The following is a 16,443-nucleotide window of genomic DNA, read 5'->3' on the forward strand; positions in this document are numbered from 1 at the left end:
TGACATCTGACAAGAAATAGGTGGCTGTAGTTATTCATGGCAGCGAAGCATTTTGTTAACCCAGCCCAGGTGTCACAATAATGTTAGGTTTATTCTTCCCTGGTCAAATCCTTAAAATTAGAGGATTGAAACGGCATCAAACACATCAAGGATTTGAAAGTTCTATTCAAGTTTATTTTTCACCTGGAGAATCATGTCAGGATGAGCCTGCAGGAAGGGTACCACATGAGGGAGGGGAATGTCTTCCCTGTAACACACAGCGTTGAGATTGCCTGCAATGACAACAAGCTCCGTCCGATGATGCTGTAACACACCGCCCCAGACCATGACGGACCCTCTACCTCCAAATCGATCCCGCTCCAGAGTACAGGCCTCAGTGTAACGCTCATTCCTTCGACAATAAACGCGAATCTGACCATCACCCTTGGTGACACACAACCTCAACTCGTCAGTGAAGAGCACTTTTTGCCAGTCCTGTCTGGTCCAGCGACAGTGGGTTTGTGCCCATAGGTGACGTTGTTGCTGGTGATGTCTGGTGAGGACCTGCTTTACAACAGGCCTACATTCCCTCAGTCCAGCCTCTCTCAGCCTATTGTGGACAGTCTGAGCACTGATGGAGGGATTGTGCGTTCCTGGTATAACTCGGGCAGTTGTTGTTACCAGTTGTTGTTACCTATACCGAAGGTGTGATGTTCGGATGTACCGATTCTGTGCAGGTGTTGTTACACGTGGTCTGCCACTGCGAGGACGATCACCTGTTCATCCTGTCTCCCTGTAGTGCTGTCTTAGGCGTCTCACGGACATTGCAATTTATTGCCCAGGCCACATCTGCAGTTCTCATGCCTCCTTGCAGCAAGCCTAAGGCACGTTCACGCAGATGAGCAGGGACCCTGGGCATCTTTCTTTTGGTGTTTTTCAGAGTCAGTAGAAAGGCCTCTTTTGTGTCCCAAGTTTTCATAACTGTGACCTTAATTGCCTATCGTCTGTAAGCTGTTAGTGTCTTAAAACCTTTTTATAACTTGGGGGCAGTATCATTTTTGGATAAAAAACGTTCCCGTTTTAAACGGGATATTTTGTCACGACAAGATGCTCGACTATGCATATAATTGACTGCTTTGGATAGAAAACACTCTGACATTTCCAAAACTGAAAATATATTGTCTGTGAGTGCAACAGAACTAATGTTACAGGCAAAACCCAGATAAAAATCCAACCAGGAAGTGCCCTATATTTTGAAAGCCCTGCATGCCAATGACTCCTTATATGGCTGTGAATGGGCTACGAATGAGCTTACGCTTTCTATGTATTCCCTAAGGTGTCTACAGCATTGTGACGTCTTTTTACGCATTTATGTTGAAGAATAGCTGTAAGGGACCACATTGAGCAAGTGGTCACATGATGGCTTCCGCAGAAAATCTTGCATAAAGTAATGAGGTAGCCATTATTCCAATCGCTTCTAATGAGAAACCAATTGTCCCGACGGATATATTATCGAATAGATGTGTGAAAAACACCTTGAGGATTGATTCTAAACAACGTTTGCCATGTTTGTCGATATTATGGAGCTAATTTGGAAAAAAGTCCGATGTTGAAGTGACCGCATTTTCCGGTTGACTTCTCAGCCAAACCATGAAGAACAAATGGGAGCTATTTCGCCTACAAAAATAATATTTTTGGAAAAAAGGAACATTTGCTATCTAACTGGGAGTCTCTTGAGTGAAAACATCCAAAGTTCTTCAAAGGTAAATTATTTAATTTGAATGCTTTTCTTATTTTCGTGAAAATGTTGCCTGTTGCTCGCAGAGCCTTGCATAGCATTATGCCATGATAAACTTACACAAATGCTTGTCTAGCGTTGGCAGTAAAGCATATTTTGAAAATCTGAGATGACAGTATAATTAACAAAAGGCTAAGCTTTGTCTCAATATATTTCATTTGTGTTTTTCATGAATAGGAAAATATTCTAGGGGTAATTTATGTCCGCTGCGTTATGCTAATTAGTTTGAGGCGATGATTACGCTCCCGCATGAGGGATGGGTAGTATCAATAAGTTTAACGACCGTTCCACAGGTGCATGTTCATTAATTGTTTAGGGTTCATTGAACAAACATGGGTAACAGTGTTTAAACCCTTTACAATGAAGATCTGTGAGGTTATTTGGATTTTTACTAATTATCTTTGCTGAGTTTAGTTGTATTTAGTCACAACCTTCTATAGACTTGGCAGACGAGACTGATGTGACATGTAGGTAAAGCATTGACAGGAGCGACACATGGTATATAAAATGATGTCTATGACAGTTTATAGTGAGGAACAGGTGTGCTACAATAGGTACTGAACCAGGACAACATTCAGACTGCTGTTGAATTGAAAACCCAAGAGAAGAGTCTTGCCTTTCTGGTACATTTTGGTTGTTGTATCAAATTCTCCTTACCTCTTCTGTTGTCGCCATCCTTTTATCTGATTCCTGCAAGGCCTCCAACACTATACGGGGGGACCGAGTGGCGCAGTAGTCTAAGGCACTGCATTGCAGTACTAGAGGCGTCACTACAGTTCCGGGTTCAATCCCGGGATGTATCACAACAGGCTGTCATCGGGGGTCCCATAGAGCGGCGCACAATTGGCCCAGCGTTGTCCGGGTTAGGGGAGGATTTGGCCGGGGTAGGCTGTCATTGTAAATATTTTTTTCTTAACTCACTTCCTAGTTAAAGGTTAAATTAAAAAAATACAAAAACATTCTAATCAACTTGATGAAGCTGGACTTCCAGTTTAGCGTTGAGATGTGACGTCACGTTCTGGCTCTGCGTAGGCAACCTTGTTGACATAAAGATTATAAAAGTAGGGAATATCACATATGTATATTTAACTATACTGTTAATTAACATTAAATGTTTATATATTTTGACTGTACAGTATTTTAGCCTGAACCAAATCAGAACAGAATGAAAATGTCAGGAGGTACAGTTACACAGTGGAGGTGGTGTAGGAAGCTGGAACCACAGACTAATTAGGAGAGCTTGAACTGTACATGACTGGCACAACACAATGTTAGATTAGGACTTATTTGAACCTCCATGAATTCGGTTGACACAACTCTATATAAGGCTGGTGAGTCCTGTGATGTCCTCATAATTATCTATAATGTCCTAACGGGAGGTGGGTGTGAGAAGTAAGCAGGACCATAGTCTATTGTGTGATGGGCAGGACAGTTCATCTTCTGAAGGGCGCTACATGGTCGATGACACTCCCCCTCTAGGATGATTGGTGGTTCCCCCAGTCAATCGTGTGATGGACCCCATGGGAGCGACACTCCCCCTCCATGATGATTGGCGGCTCCCCCAGCAACAGATCGTCCGCCCCCATGGTGGAGCTGTGCTCGGAGTTCACAGCGTTAGGGATGTTGAAATGGGACAGGGACATTGCCTCTCTGTGGTCAGTCCGGTCCCCCCCCAACATGGCATCCCCTTGCAGGGCACGGCTGACACCTACTTCCATCCCCACCACTACCCCTTCCTCTGGGCTGCCTGACCTGCCTCGGCCCAGTCCCTGGACCAGCCCTCCTCTGGGTGCTCCCACAGCTCTAGGCCTGGACATCCCCTGGGCCTGTTCCTCATTGATGTAGCAGTGGAAGAGGGAGCGGCTGAGAGAGGAGTCCAGTTGTAGGCAGGGCCGGTTGTCAGGGTCTGCAGGGGAGCGGAGGTCCTCCACACAGCTGGTCAGACGAACACGCTTCTTACAGGGCTCAGCTCCTCTAGATGGGGGACATTTGAGGACCAGGAGTGTATTAGAAGAGAAATAGGTGTGACTACTAATAAGATGTCAGAATCAAGGAGGATAGGGAGAGGGAAGAAAGAGACATGGATGTAGGTAAGAGAGAACAGGGAGAGGGAAGAGACATGGATGTAGGTAAGAGAGGACAGGGAAGAAAGAGACATGGATGTAGGTAAGAGAGGACAGGGAGAGTGAAGAGACATGGATGTAGGTAAGAGAGGACAGGGAGAAGGAAGAAAGAGACATGGAAGGTAGGTAAGAGAGGACAGGGAAAGGGAAGAAAGAGACATGGATGTAGGTAAGAGAGGACAGGGAGAGGGAAGAAAGAGACATGGATGTAGGTAAGAGAGGACAGGGAGAGGGAAGAAAGAGACATGGATGTAGGTAAGAGAGGGAAGAAAGAGACATGGATGTAGGTAAGAGAGGACAGGGAGAGGGAAGAAAGAGACATGGATGTAGGTAAGAGAGGGAAGAAAGAGACATGGATGTAGGTAAGAGAGGACAGGGAGAGGGAAGAAAGAGACATGGATGTAGGTAAGAGAGGACAGGGAGAGGGAAGAAAGAGACATGGATGTAGGTAAGAGAGGACAGGGAGAGGGAAGAAAGAAACATGGATGTAGGTAAGAGAGGACAGGGAGAGGGAAGAAAGAAATGGATGTAGGTAAGAGAGGACAGGGAGAGGGAAGAAAGAGACGGATGTAGGTAAGAGAAGGAAGAAAGAGACATGGATGGTAGGTAAGAGAGGACAGGGAGAGACATGGATGTAGGTAAGAGAGGACAGGGAGAGGGAAGAAAGAGACATGGATGGTAGGTAGAAGAGGTCAGGGAGAAGGAAGAAAGAGACATGGATGGTAGGTAAGAGAGGACAGGGAGAGGGAAGAAAGAGACATGGATGTAGGTAAGAGAGGGAAGAAAGAGACTTGGATGTAGGTAAGAGAGGGAAGAAAGAGACATGGATGTAGTTAAGAGAGGGAAGAAAGAGACATGGATGTAGGTAAGAGAGGACAGGGAGAGGGAAGAAAGAGACATGGATGTAGGTAAGAGAGGAGAGGGAAGAAAGAGACATGGATGTAGGTAAGAGAGGACGGAGAGGGAAGAAAGAGACATGGATGTCGGTAAGAGATGGAAGAAAGAGACATGGATGTAGGTAAGAGAGGACAGGGAGAGGGAAGAAAGAGACATGGATGGTAGGTAGAAGAGGACAGGGAGAAGGAAGAAAGAGACATGGATGGTAGGTAAGAGAGGACAGGGAGAGGGAAGAAAGAGACATGGATGTAGGTAAGAGAGGGAAGAAAGAGACATGGATGTAGGTAAGAGAGGACAGGGAGAGGGAAGAAAGAGACATGGATGGTAGGTAGAAGAGGACAGGGAGAAGGAAGAAAGAGACATGGATGGTAGGTAAGAGAGGACAGGGAGAGGGAAGAAAGAGACATGGATGGTAGGTAAGAGAGGACAGGGAGAGGGAAGAAAGAGACATGGATGTAGGTAAGAGAGGGAAGAAAGAGACATGGATGTAGGTAAGAGAGGACAGGGAGAGGGAAGAAAGAGACATGGATGGTAGGTAGAAGAGGACAGGGAGAAGGAAGAAAGAGACATGGATGGTAGGTAAGAGAGGACAGGGAGAGGGAAGAAAGAGACATGGATGTAGGTAAGAGAGGGAAGAAAGAGACATGGATGTAGGTAAGAGAGGACAGGGAGAGGGAAGAAAGAGACATGGATGGTAGGTAAGAGAGGACAGGGAGAGGGAAGAAAGAGACATGGATGTAGGTAAGAGAGGACAGGGAGAGGGAAGAAAGAGATATGGATGTAGGTAAGAGAGGACAGGGAGAGGGAAGAAAGAGACATGGATGTAGGTAAGAGAGGATAGGGAGAGGGAAGAAAGAGACATGGATGTAGGTAAGAGAGGACAGGGAGAGGGAAGAAATAGACATGGATGTAGGTAAGAGAGGACAGGGAGAGGGAAGAAAGATATATGGATGTAGGTAAGAGAGGACAGGGAAAAGGAAGAAATAGACATGGATGGTAGGTAAGAGAGGACAGGGAGAAGGAAGAAAGAGACGTGGATGGTAGGTAAGAGAGGACAGGGAGAGGGAAGAAAGACATGGATATAGGTAAGAGATGGAAGAAAGAGACATGGATGTAGGTAAGAGAGGACAGGGAGAGGGAATAAAGAGACATGGATGTAGGTAAGAGAGGACAGGGAGAGGGAAGAAAGAGACATGGATGTAGGTAAGAGAGGACAGGGAGAGGGAAGAAAGAGACATGGATGTTGGTAAGAGAGGACAGGGAGAGGGAAGAAAGAGACATGGATTGTAGTTAAGAGAAGATAGGGAGAGGGAAGAAAGAGACATGGATGTAGGTAAGAGAGGACAGGGAGAGGGAAGAAAGAGACATGGATGTAGGTAAGAGAGGACAGGAAGAGGGAAGAAAGAGACATGGATGGTAGGTAAGAGAGGACAGGGAGAGGGAAGAAAGAGACATGGATGTAGGTAAGAGAGGACAATGGATAGGGAATAAAGAGACATGGATGTAGGTAAGAGAGGACAGGGAGAGGGAAGAAAGAGACATGGATGTAGGTAAGAGAGGACAGGGAGAGGGAAGAAAGAGACATGGATGGTAGGTAAGAGAGGACAGGGAGAGGGAAGAAAGAGATATGGATGTAGGTAAGAGAGGGAAGAAAGAGACATGGATGTAGGTAAGAGAGGACAGGGAGAGGGAAGAAAGAGACATGGATGGTAGGTAAGAAAGGACAGGGAGAGGAAAGAAAGAGACATGGATGGTAGGTAAGAGAGGACAGGGAGAGGGAAGAAAGAGACATGGATGTAGGTAAGAGAGGACAGGGAGAGGGAAGAAAGAGACATGGATGTAGGTAAGAGATGACAGGGAGAGGGAAGAAAGAGACATGGATGTAGGTAAGAGAGGGAAGAAAGAGACATGGATGTAGGTAAGAGAGGGAAGGAAGAGACATGGATGTAGGTAAGAGAGGACAGGGAGAGGGAAGAAAGAGACATGGATGTAGGTAAGAGAAGACAGGGAGAGGGAAGAAAGAGACATGGATGGTAGGTAGAAGAGGTCAGGGAGAAGGAAGAAAGAGACATGGATGGTAGGTAAGAGAGGACGGGGAGAGGGAAGAAAGAGACATGGATGTAGGTAAGAGAGGGAAGAAAGAGACTTGGATGTAGGTAAGAGAGGGTAGAAAGAGACATGGATGTAGTTAAGAGAGGGAAGAAAGAGACATGGATGTAGGTAAGAGAGGACAGGGAGAGGGAAGAAAGAGACATGGATGTAGGTAAGAGAGGGAAGAAAGAGACATGGATGGTAGGTAGAAGAGGACAGGGAGAGGGAAGAAAGAGACATGGATGTAGGTAAGAGAGGGAAGAAAGAGACATGGATGGTAGGTAGAAGAGGACAGGGAGAAGGAAGAAAGAGACATGGATGGTAGGTAAGAGAGGACAGGGAGAGGGAAGAAAGAGACATGGATGTAGGTAAGAGAGGGAAGAAAGAGACATGGATGTAGGTAAGAGAGGACAGGGAGAGGGAAGAAAGAGACATGGATGTAGGTAAGAGAGGGAAGAAAGAGACATGGATGGTAGGTAGAAGAGGACAGGGAGAAGGAAGAAAGAGACATGGATGGTAGGTAAGAGAGGACAGGGAGAGGGAAGAAAGAGACATGGATGTAGGTAAGAGAGGGAAGAAAGAGACATGGATGTAGGTAAGAGAGGACAGGGAGAGGGAAGAAAGAGACATGGATGGTAGGTAAGAGAGGACAGGGAGAGGGAAGAAAGAGACATGGATGTAGGTAAGAGAGGACAGGGAGAGGGAAGAAAGAGACATGGATGTAGGTAAGAGAGGACAGGGAGAGGGAAGAAAGAGACATGGATGTAGGTAAGAGAGGATAGGGAGAGGGAAGAAAGAGACATGGATGTAGGTAAGAGAGGAGAGGGAAGAAATAGACATGGATGTAGGTAAGAGAGGACAGGGAGAGGGAAGAAAGATATATGGATGTAGGTAAGAGAGGACAGGGAAAAGGAAGAAATAGACATGGATGGTAGGAAAGAGAGGACAGGGAGAAGGAAGAAAGAGACGTGGATGGTAGGTAAGAGAGGACAGGGAGAGGGAAGAAAGACATGGATATAGGTAAGAGAGGACAGGGAGAGGGAAGAAATAGACATGGATGTAGGTAAGAGAGGACAGGGAGAGGGAAGAAAGATATATGGATGTAGGTAAGAGAGGACAGTGAAAAGGAAGAAATAGACATGGATGGTAGGTAAGAGAGGACAGGGAGAAGGAAGAAAGAGACGTGGATGGTAGGTAAGAGAGGACAGGGAGAGGGAAGAAAGACATGGATATAGGTAAGAGAGGGAAGAAAGAGACATGGATGTAGGTAAGAGAGGACAGGGAGAGGGAAGAAAGAGACATGGATGTAGGTAAGAGAGGACAGGGAGAGGGAAGAAAGAGACATGGATGTTGGTAAGAGAGGACAGGGAGAGGGAAGAAAGAGACATGGATTGTAGTTAAGAGAAGATAGGGAGAGGGAAGAAAGAGACATGGATGTAGGTAAGAGAGGACAGGGAGAGGGAAGAAAGAGACATGGATGTAGGTAAGAGAGGACAGGAAGAGGGAAGAAAGAGACATGGATGGTAGGTAAGAGAGGACAGGGAGAGGGAAGAAAGAGACATGGATGTAGGTAAGAGAGGACAGGGAGAGGGAAGAAAGAGACATGGATGTAGGTAAGAGGACAGGGAGAGGGAAGAAAGAGACATGGATGTAGGTAAGAGAGGACAGGGAGAGGGAAGAAAGAGACATGGATGGTAGGTAAGAGAGGACAGGGAGAGGGAAGAAAGAGATATGGATGTAGGTAAGAGAGGGAAGAAAGAGACATGGATGTAGGTAAGAGAGGACAGGGAGAGGGAAGAAAGAGACATGGATGGTAGGTAAGAGAGGACAGGGAGAGGGAAGAAAGAGACATGGATGTAGGTAAGAGAGGACAGGGAGAGGGAAGAAAGAGACATGGATGTAGGTAAGAGAGGATAGGGAGAGGGAAGAAAGAGACATGGATGTAGGTAAGAGAGGACAGGGAGAGGGAAGAAAGAGACATGGATGTAGGTAAGAGAGGACAGGGAGAGGGAAGAAAGAGACATGGATGTAGGTAAGAGAGGATAGGGAGAGGGAAGAAAGAGACATGGATGTTGGTAAGAGATGACAGGGAGAGGGAAGAAAGAGACATAGATGTAGGTAAGAGAGGACAGGGAGAGGGAAGAAAGAGACATGGATGTAGGTAAGAGAGGACAGGGAGAGGGAAGAAAGAGACGGATGTAGGTAAGAGAAGGAAGAAAGAGACATGGATGGTAGGTAAGAGAGGACAGGGAGAGACATGGATGTAGGTAAGAGAGGACAGGGAGAGGGAAGAAAGAGACATGGATGTAGGTAAGAGAAGACAGGGAGAGGGAAGAAAGAGACATGGATGGTAGGTAGAAGAGGTCAGGGAGAAGGAAGAAAGAGACATGGATGGTAGGTAAGAGAGGACAGGGAGAGGGAAGAAAGAGACATGGATGTAGGTAAGAGAGGGAAGAAAGAGACTTGGATGAAGGTAAGAGAGGGAAGAAAGAGACATGGATGTAGTTAAGAGAGGGAAGAAAGAGACATGGATGTAGGTAAGAGAGGACAGGGAGAGGGAAGAAAGAGACATGGATGTAGGTAAGAGAGGAGAGGGAAGAAAGAGACATGGATGTAGGTAAGAGAGGACGGAGAGGGAAGAAAGAGACATGGATGTCGGTAAGAGATGGAAGAAAGAGACATGGATGTAGGTAAGAGAGGACAGGGAGAGGGAAGAAAGAGACATGGATGGTAGGTAGAAGAGGACAGGGAGAAGGAAGAAAGAGACATGGATGGTAGGTAAGAGAGGACAGGGAGAGGGAAGAAAGAGACATGGATGTAGGTAAGAGAGGGAAGAAAGAGACATGGATGTAGGTAAGAGAGGACAGGGAGAGGGAAGAAAGAGACATGGATGGTAGGTAGAAGAGGACAGGGAGAAGGAAGAAAGAGACATGGATGGTAGGTAAGAGAGGACAGGGAGAGGGAAGAAAGAGACATGGATGGTAGGTAAGAGAGGACAGGGAGAGGGAAGAAAGAGACATGGATGTAGGTAAGAGAGGGAAGAAAGAGACATGGATGTAGGTAAGAGAGGACAGGGAGAGGGAAGAAAGAGACATGGATGTAGGTAAGAGGGGAAGAAAGAGACATGGATGGTAGGTAGAAGAGGACAGGGAGAAGGAAGAAAGAGACATGGATGGTAGGTAAGAGAGGACAGGGAGAGGGAAGAAAGAGACATGGATGTAGGTAAGAGAGGGAAGAAAGAGACATGGATGTAGGTAAGAGAGGACAGGGAGAGGGAAGAAAGAGACATGGATGTAGGTAAGAGAGGGAAGAAAGAGACATGGATGGTAGGTAGAAGAGGACAGGGAGAAGGAAGAAAGAGACATGGATGGTAGGTAAGAGAGGACAGGGAGAGGGAAGAAAGAGACATGGATGTAGGTAAGAGAGGGAAGAAAGAGACATGGATGTAGGTAAGAGAGGACAGGGAGAGGGAAGAAAGAGACATGGATGGTAGGTAAGAGAGGACAGGGAGAGGGAAGAAAGAGACATGGATGTAGGTAAGAGAGGACAGGGAGAGGGAAGAAAGAGACATGGATGTAGGTAAGAGAGGACAGGGAGAGGGAAGAAAGAGACATGGATGTAGGTAAGAGAGGATAGGGAGAGGGAAGAAAGAGACATGGATGTAGGTAAGAGAGGAGAGGGAAGAAATAGACATGGATGTAGGTAAGAGAGGACAGGGAGAGGGAAGAAAGATATATGGATGTAGGTAAGAGAGGACAGGGAAAAGGAAGAAATAGACATGGATGGTAGGAAAGAGAGGACAGGGAGAAGGAAGAAAGAGACGTGGATGGTAGGTAAGAGAGGACAGGGAGAGGGAAGAAAGACATGGATATAGGTAAGAGAGGACAGGGAGAGGGAAGAAATAGACATGGATGTAGGTAAGAGAGGACAGGGAGAGGGAAGAAAGATATATGGATGTAGGTAAGAGAGGACAGTGAAAAGGAAGAAATAGACATGGATGGTAGGTAAGAGAGGACAGGGAGAAGGAAGAAAGAGACGTGGATGGTAGGTAAGAGAGGACAGGGAGAGGGAAGAAAGACATGGATATAGGTAAGAGAGGGAAGAAAGAGACATGGATGTAGGTAAGAGAGGACAGGGAGAGGGAAGAAAGAGACATGGATGTAGGTAAGAGAGGACAGGGAGAGGGAAGAAAGAGACATGGATGTTGGTAAGAGAGGACAGGGAGAGGGAAGAAAGAGACATGGATTGTAGTTAAGAGAAGATAGGGAGAGGGAAGAAAGAGACATGGATGTAGGTAAGAGAGGACAGGGAGAGGGAAGAAAGAGACATGGATGTAGGTAAGAGAGGACAGGAAGAGGGAAGAAAGAGACATGGATGGTAGGTAAGAGAGGACAGGGAGAGGGAAGAAAGAGACATGGATGTAGGTAAGAGAGGACAGGGAGAGGGAAGAAAGAGACATGGATGTAGGTAAGAGAGGACAGGGAGAGGGAAGAAAGAGACATGGATGTAGGTAAGAGAGGACAGGGAGAGGGAAGAAAGAGACATGGATGGTAGGTAAGAGAGGACAGGGAGAGGGAAGAAAGAGATATGGATGTAGGTAAGAGAGGGAAGAAAGAGACATGGATGTAGGTAAGAGAGGACAGGGAGAGGGAAGAAAGAGACATGGATGGTAGGTAAGAGAGGACAGGGAGAGGGAAGAAAGAGACATGGATGTAGGTAAGAGAGGACAGGGAGAGGGAAGAAAGAGACATGGATGTAGGTAAGAGAGGATAGGGAGAGGGAAGAAAGAGACATGGATGTAGGTAAGAGAGGACAGGGAGAGGGAAGAAAGAGACATGGATGTAGGTAAGAGAGGACAGGGAGAGGGAAGAAAGAGACATGGATGTAGGTAAGAGAGGATAGGGAGAGGGAAGAAAGAGACATGGATGTTGGTAAGAGATGACAGGGAGAGGGAAGAAAGAGACATAGATGTAGGTAAGAGAGGACAGGGAGAGGGAAGAAAGAGACATGGATGTAGGTAAGAGAGGACAGGGAGAGGGAAGAAAGAGACGGATGTAGGTAAGAGAAGGAAGAAAGAGACATGGATGGTAGGTAAGAGAGGACAGGGAGAGACATGGATGTAGGTAAGAGAGGACAGGGAGAGGGAAGAAAGAGACATGGATGTAGGTAAGAGAAGACAGGGAGAGGGAAGAAAGAGACATGGATGGTAGGTAGAAGAGGTCAGGGAGAAGGAAGAAAGAGACATGGATGGTAGGTAAGAGAGGACAGGGAGAGGGAAGAAAGAGACATGGATGTAGGTAAGAGAGGGAAGAAAGAGACTTGGATGAAGGTAAGAGAGGGAAGAAAGAGACATGGATGTAGTTAAGAGAGGGAAGAAAGAGACATGGATGTAGGTAAGAGAGGACAGGGAGAGGGAAGAAAGAGACATGGATGTAGGTAAGAGAGGAGAGGGAAGAAAGAGACATGGATGTAGGTAAGAGAGGACGGAGAGGGAAGAAAGAGACATGGATGTCGGTAAGAGATGGAAGAAAGAGACATGGATGTAGGTAAGAGAGGACAGGGAGAGGGAAGAAAGAGACATGGATGGTAGGTAGAAGAGGACAGGGAGAAGGAAGAAAGAGACATGGATGGTAGGTAAGAGAGGACAGGGAGAGGGAAGAAAGAGACATGGATGTAGGTAAGAGAGGGAAGAAAGAGACATGGATGTAGGTAAGAGAGGACAGGGAGAGGGAAGAAAGAGACATGGATGGTAGGTAGAAGAGGACAGGGAGAAGGAAGAAAGAGACATGGATGGTAGGTAAGAGAGGACAGGGAGAGGGAAGAAAGAGACATGGATGGTAGGTAAGAGAGGACAGGGAGAGGGAAGAAAGAGACATGGATGTAGGTAAGAGAGGGAAGAAAGAGACATGGATGTAGGTAAGAGAGGACAGGGAGAGGGAAGAAAGAGACATGGATGGTAGGTAGAAGAGGACAGGGAGAAGGAAGAAAGAGACATGGATGGTAGGTAAGAGAGGACAGGGAGAGGGAAGAAAGAGACATGGATGTAGGTAAGAGAGGGAAGAAAGAGACATGGATGTAGGTAAGAGAGGACAGGGAGAGGGAAGAAAGAGACATGGATGGTAGGTAAGAGAGGACAGGGAGAGGGAAGAAAGAGACATGGATGTAGGTAAGAGAGGACAGGGAGAGGGAAGAAAGAGACATGGATGTTGGTAAGAGAGGACAGGGAGAGGGAAGAAAGAGACATGGATTGTAGTTAAGAGAAGATAGGGAGAGGGAAGAAAGAGACATGGATGTAGGTAAGAGAGGACAGGGAGAGGGAAGAAAGAGACATGGATGTAGGTAAGAGAGGACAGGAAGAGGGAAGAAAGAGACATGGATGGTAGGTAAGAGAGGACAGGGAGAGGGAAGAAAGAGACATGGATGTAGGTAAGAGAGGACAATGGATAGGGAATAAAGAGACATGGATGTAGGTAAGAGAGGACAGGGAGAGGGAAGAAAGAGACATGGATGTAGGTAAGAGAGGACAGGGAGAGGGAAGAAAGAGACATGGATGGTAGGTAAGAGAGGACAGGGAGAGGGAAGAAAGAGATATGGATGTAGGTAAGAGAGGGAAGAAAGAGACATGGATGTAGGTAAGAGAGGACAGGGAGAGGGAAGAAAGAGACATGGATGGTAGGTAAGAAAGGACAGGGAGAGGGAAGAAAGAGACATGGATGGTAGGTAAGAGAGGACAGGGAGAGGGAAGAAAGAGACATGGATGTAGGTAAGAGAGGACAGGGAGAGGGAAGAAAGAGACATGGATGTAGGTAAGAGATGACAGGGAGAGGGAAGAAAGAGACATGGATGTAGGTAAGAGAGGGAAGAAAGAGACATGGATGTAGGTAAGAGAGGGAAGGAAGAGACATGGATGTAGGTAAGAGAGGACAGGGAGAGGGAAGAAAGAGACATGGATGTAGGTAAGAGAAGACAGGGAGAGGGAAGAAAGAGACATGGATGGTAGGTAGAAGAGGTCAGGGAGAAGGAAGAAAGAGACATGGATGGTAGGTAAGAGAGGACAGGGAGAGGGAAGAAAGAGACATGGATGTAGGTAAGAGAGGGAAGAAAGAGACTTGGATGTAGGTAAGAGAGGGTAGAAAGAGACATGGATGTAGTTAAGAGAGGGAAGAAAGAGACATGGATGTAGGTAAGAGAGGACAGGGAGAGGGAAGAAAGAGACATGGATGTAGGTAAGAGAGGGAAGAAAGAGACATGGATGTAGGTAAGAGAGGACAGGGAGAGGGAAGAAAGAGACATGGATGGTAGGTAGAAGAGGACAGGGAGAAGGAAGAAAGAGACATGGATGGTAGGTAAGAGAGGACAGGGAGAGGGAAGAAAGAGACATGGATGTAGGTAAGAGAGGGAAGAAAGAGACATGGATGTAGGTAAGAGAGGACAGGGAGAGGGAAGAAAGAGACATGGATGGTAGGTAGAAGAGGACAGGGAGAAGGAAGAAAGAGACATGGATGGTAGGTAAGAGGACAGGGAGAGGGAAGAAAGAGACATGGATGTAGGTAAGAGAGGGAAGAAAGAGACATGGATGTAGGTAAGAGAGGACAGGGAGAGGGAAGAAAGAGACATGGATGGTAGGTAAGAGAGGACAGGGAGAGGGAAGAAAGAGACATGGATGTAGGTAAGAGAGGACGGAGAGGGAAGAAAGAGACATGGATGTAGGTAAGAGAGGACAGGGAGAGGGAAGAAAGAGACATGGATGTAGGTAAGAGAGGGAAGAAAGAGACATGGATGTAGGTAAGAGAGGACAGGGAGAGGGAAGAAAGACATGGATGGTAGGTAGAAGAGGACAGGGAGAAGGAAGAAAGAGACATGGATGGTAGCTAAGAGAGGACAGGGAGAGGGAAGAAAGAGACATGGATGTAGGTAAGAGAGGGAAGAAAGAGACATGGATGTAGGTAAGAGAGGACAGGGAGAGGGAAGAAAGAGACATGGATGTAGGTAAGAGAGGGAAGAAAGAGACATGGATGGTAGGTAGAAGAGGACAGGGAGAAGGAAGAAAGAGACATGGATGGTAGGTAAGAGAGGACAGGGAGAGGGAAGAAAGAGACATGGATGTAGGTAAGAGAGGGAAGAAAGAGACATGGATGTAGGTAAGAGAGGACAGGGAGAGGGAAGAAAGAGACATTGATGGTAGGTAAGAGAGGACAGGGAGAGGGAAGAAAGAGACATGGATGTAGGTAAGAGAGGACAGGGAGAGGGAAGAAAGAGACATGGATGTAGGTAAGAGAGGACAGGGAGAGGGAAGAAAGAGACATGGATGTAGGTAAGAGAGGATAGGGAGAGGGAAGAAAGAGACATGGATGTAGGTAAGAGAGGACAGGGAGAGGGAAGAAATAGACATGGATGTAGGTAAGAGAGGACAGGGAGAGGGAAGAAAGATATATGGATGTAGGTAAGAGAGGACAGGGAGAAGGAAGAAAGAGACGTGGATGGTAGGTAAGAGAGGACAGGGAGAGGGAAGAAAGACATGGATATAGGTAAGAGAGGACAGGGAGAGGGAAGAAATAGACATGGATGTAGGTAAGAGAGGACAGGGAGAGGGAAGAAAGATATATGGATGTAGGTAAGAGAGGACAGGGAAAAGGAAGAAATAGACATGGATGGTAGGTAAGAGAGGACAGGGAGAAGGAAGAAAGAGACGTGGATGGTAGGTAAGAGAGGACAGGGAGAGGGAAGAAAGACATGGATATAGGTAAGAGAGGGAAGAAAGAGACATGGATGTAGGTAAGAGAGGACAGGGAGAGGGAAGAAAGAGACATGGATGTAGGTAAGAGAGGACAGGGAGAGGGAAGAAAGAGACATGGATGTTGGTAAGAGAGGACAGGGAGAGGGAAGAAAGAGACATGGATTGTAGTTAAGAGAAGATAGGGAGAGGGAAGAAAGAGACATGGATGTAGGTAAGAGAGGACAGGGAGAGGGAAGAAAGAGACATGGATGTAGGTAAGAGAGGACAGGAAGAGGGAAGAAAGAGACATGGATGGTAGGTAAGAGAGGACAGGGAGAGGGAAGAAAGAGACATGGATGTAGGTAAGAGAGGACAGGGAGAGGGAAGAAAGAGACATGGATGTAGGTAAGAGAGGACAGGGAGAGGGAAGAAAGAGACATGGATGTAGGTAAGAGAGGACAGGGAGAGGGAAGAAAGAGACATGGATGGTAGGTAAGAGAGGACAGGGAGAGGGAAGAAAGAGATATGGATGTAGGTAAGAGAGGGAAGAAAGAGACATGGATGTAGGTAAGAGAGGACAGGGAGAGGGAAGAAAGAGACATGGATGGTAGGTAAGAGAGGACAGGGAGAGGGAAGAAAGAGACATGGATGTAGGTAAGAGAGGACAGGGAGAGGGAAGAAAGAGACATGGATGTAGGTAAGAGAGGACAGGGAGAGGGAAGAAAGAGACATGGATGTAGGTAAGAGAGGACAGGGAGAGGGAAGAAAGAGACATGGATGGTAGGTAAGAGAGGACAGGGAGAGGGAAGAAAGAGATATGGATGTAGGTAAGAGAGGGA

At 46.7% G+C, this 16,443-nt stretch overlaps 1 protein-coding gene across 1 annotated transcript in view; it reads right to left on the reverse strand.

The window, feature by feature from the left end:
• Positions 1 to 3,252: 3,252 nt before the first annotated feature.
• LOC135519717 (melanocortin-2 receptor accessory protein 2A-like) overlaps positions 3,253 to 16,443 on the reverse strand; it is a 20,356-nt gene continuing 7,165 nt past the window's right edge. Inside the window, exon 3 of the mRNA XM_064944947.1 lies at positions 3,253 to 3,751. Coding sequence (XP_064801019.1) covers positions 3,253 to 3,751 — 499 coding nt within the window. The remainder of the gene's footprint in view (positions 3,752 to 16,443) is intronic.

Source organism: Oncorhynchus masou, chromosome 29, assembly GCF_036934945.1.
Source record: "Oncorhynchus masou masou isolate Uvic2021 chromosome 29, UVic_Omas_1.1, whole genome shotgun sequence".
Classification (NCBI taxonomy): domain Eukaryota; kingdom Metazoa; phylum Chordata; class Actinopteri; order Salmoniformes; family Salmonidae; genus Oncorhynchus; species Oncorhynchus masou.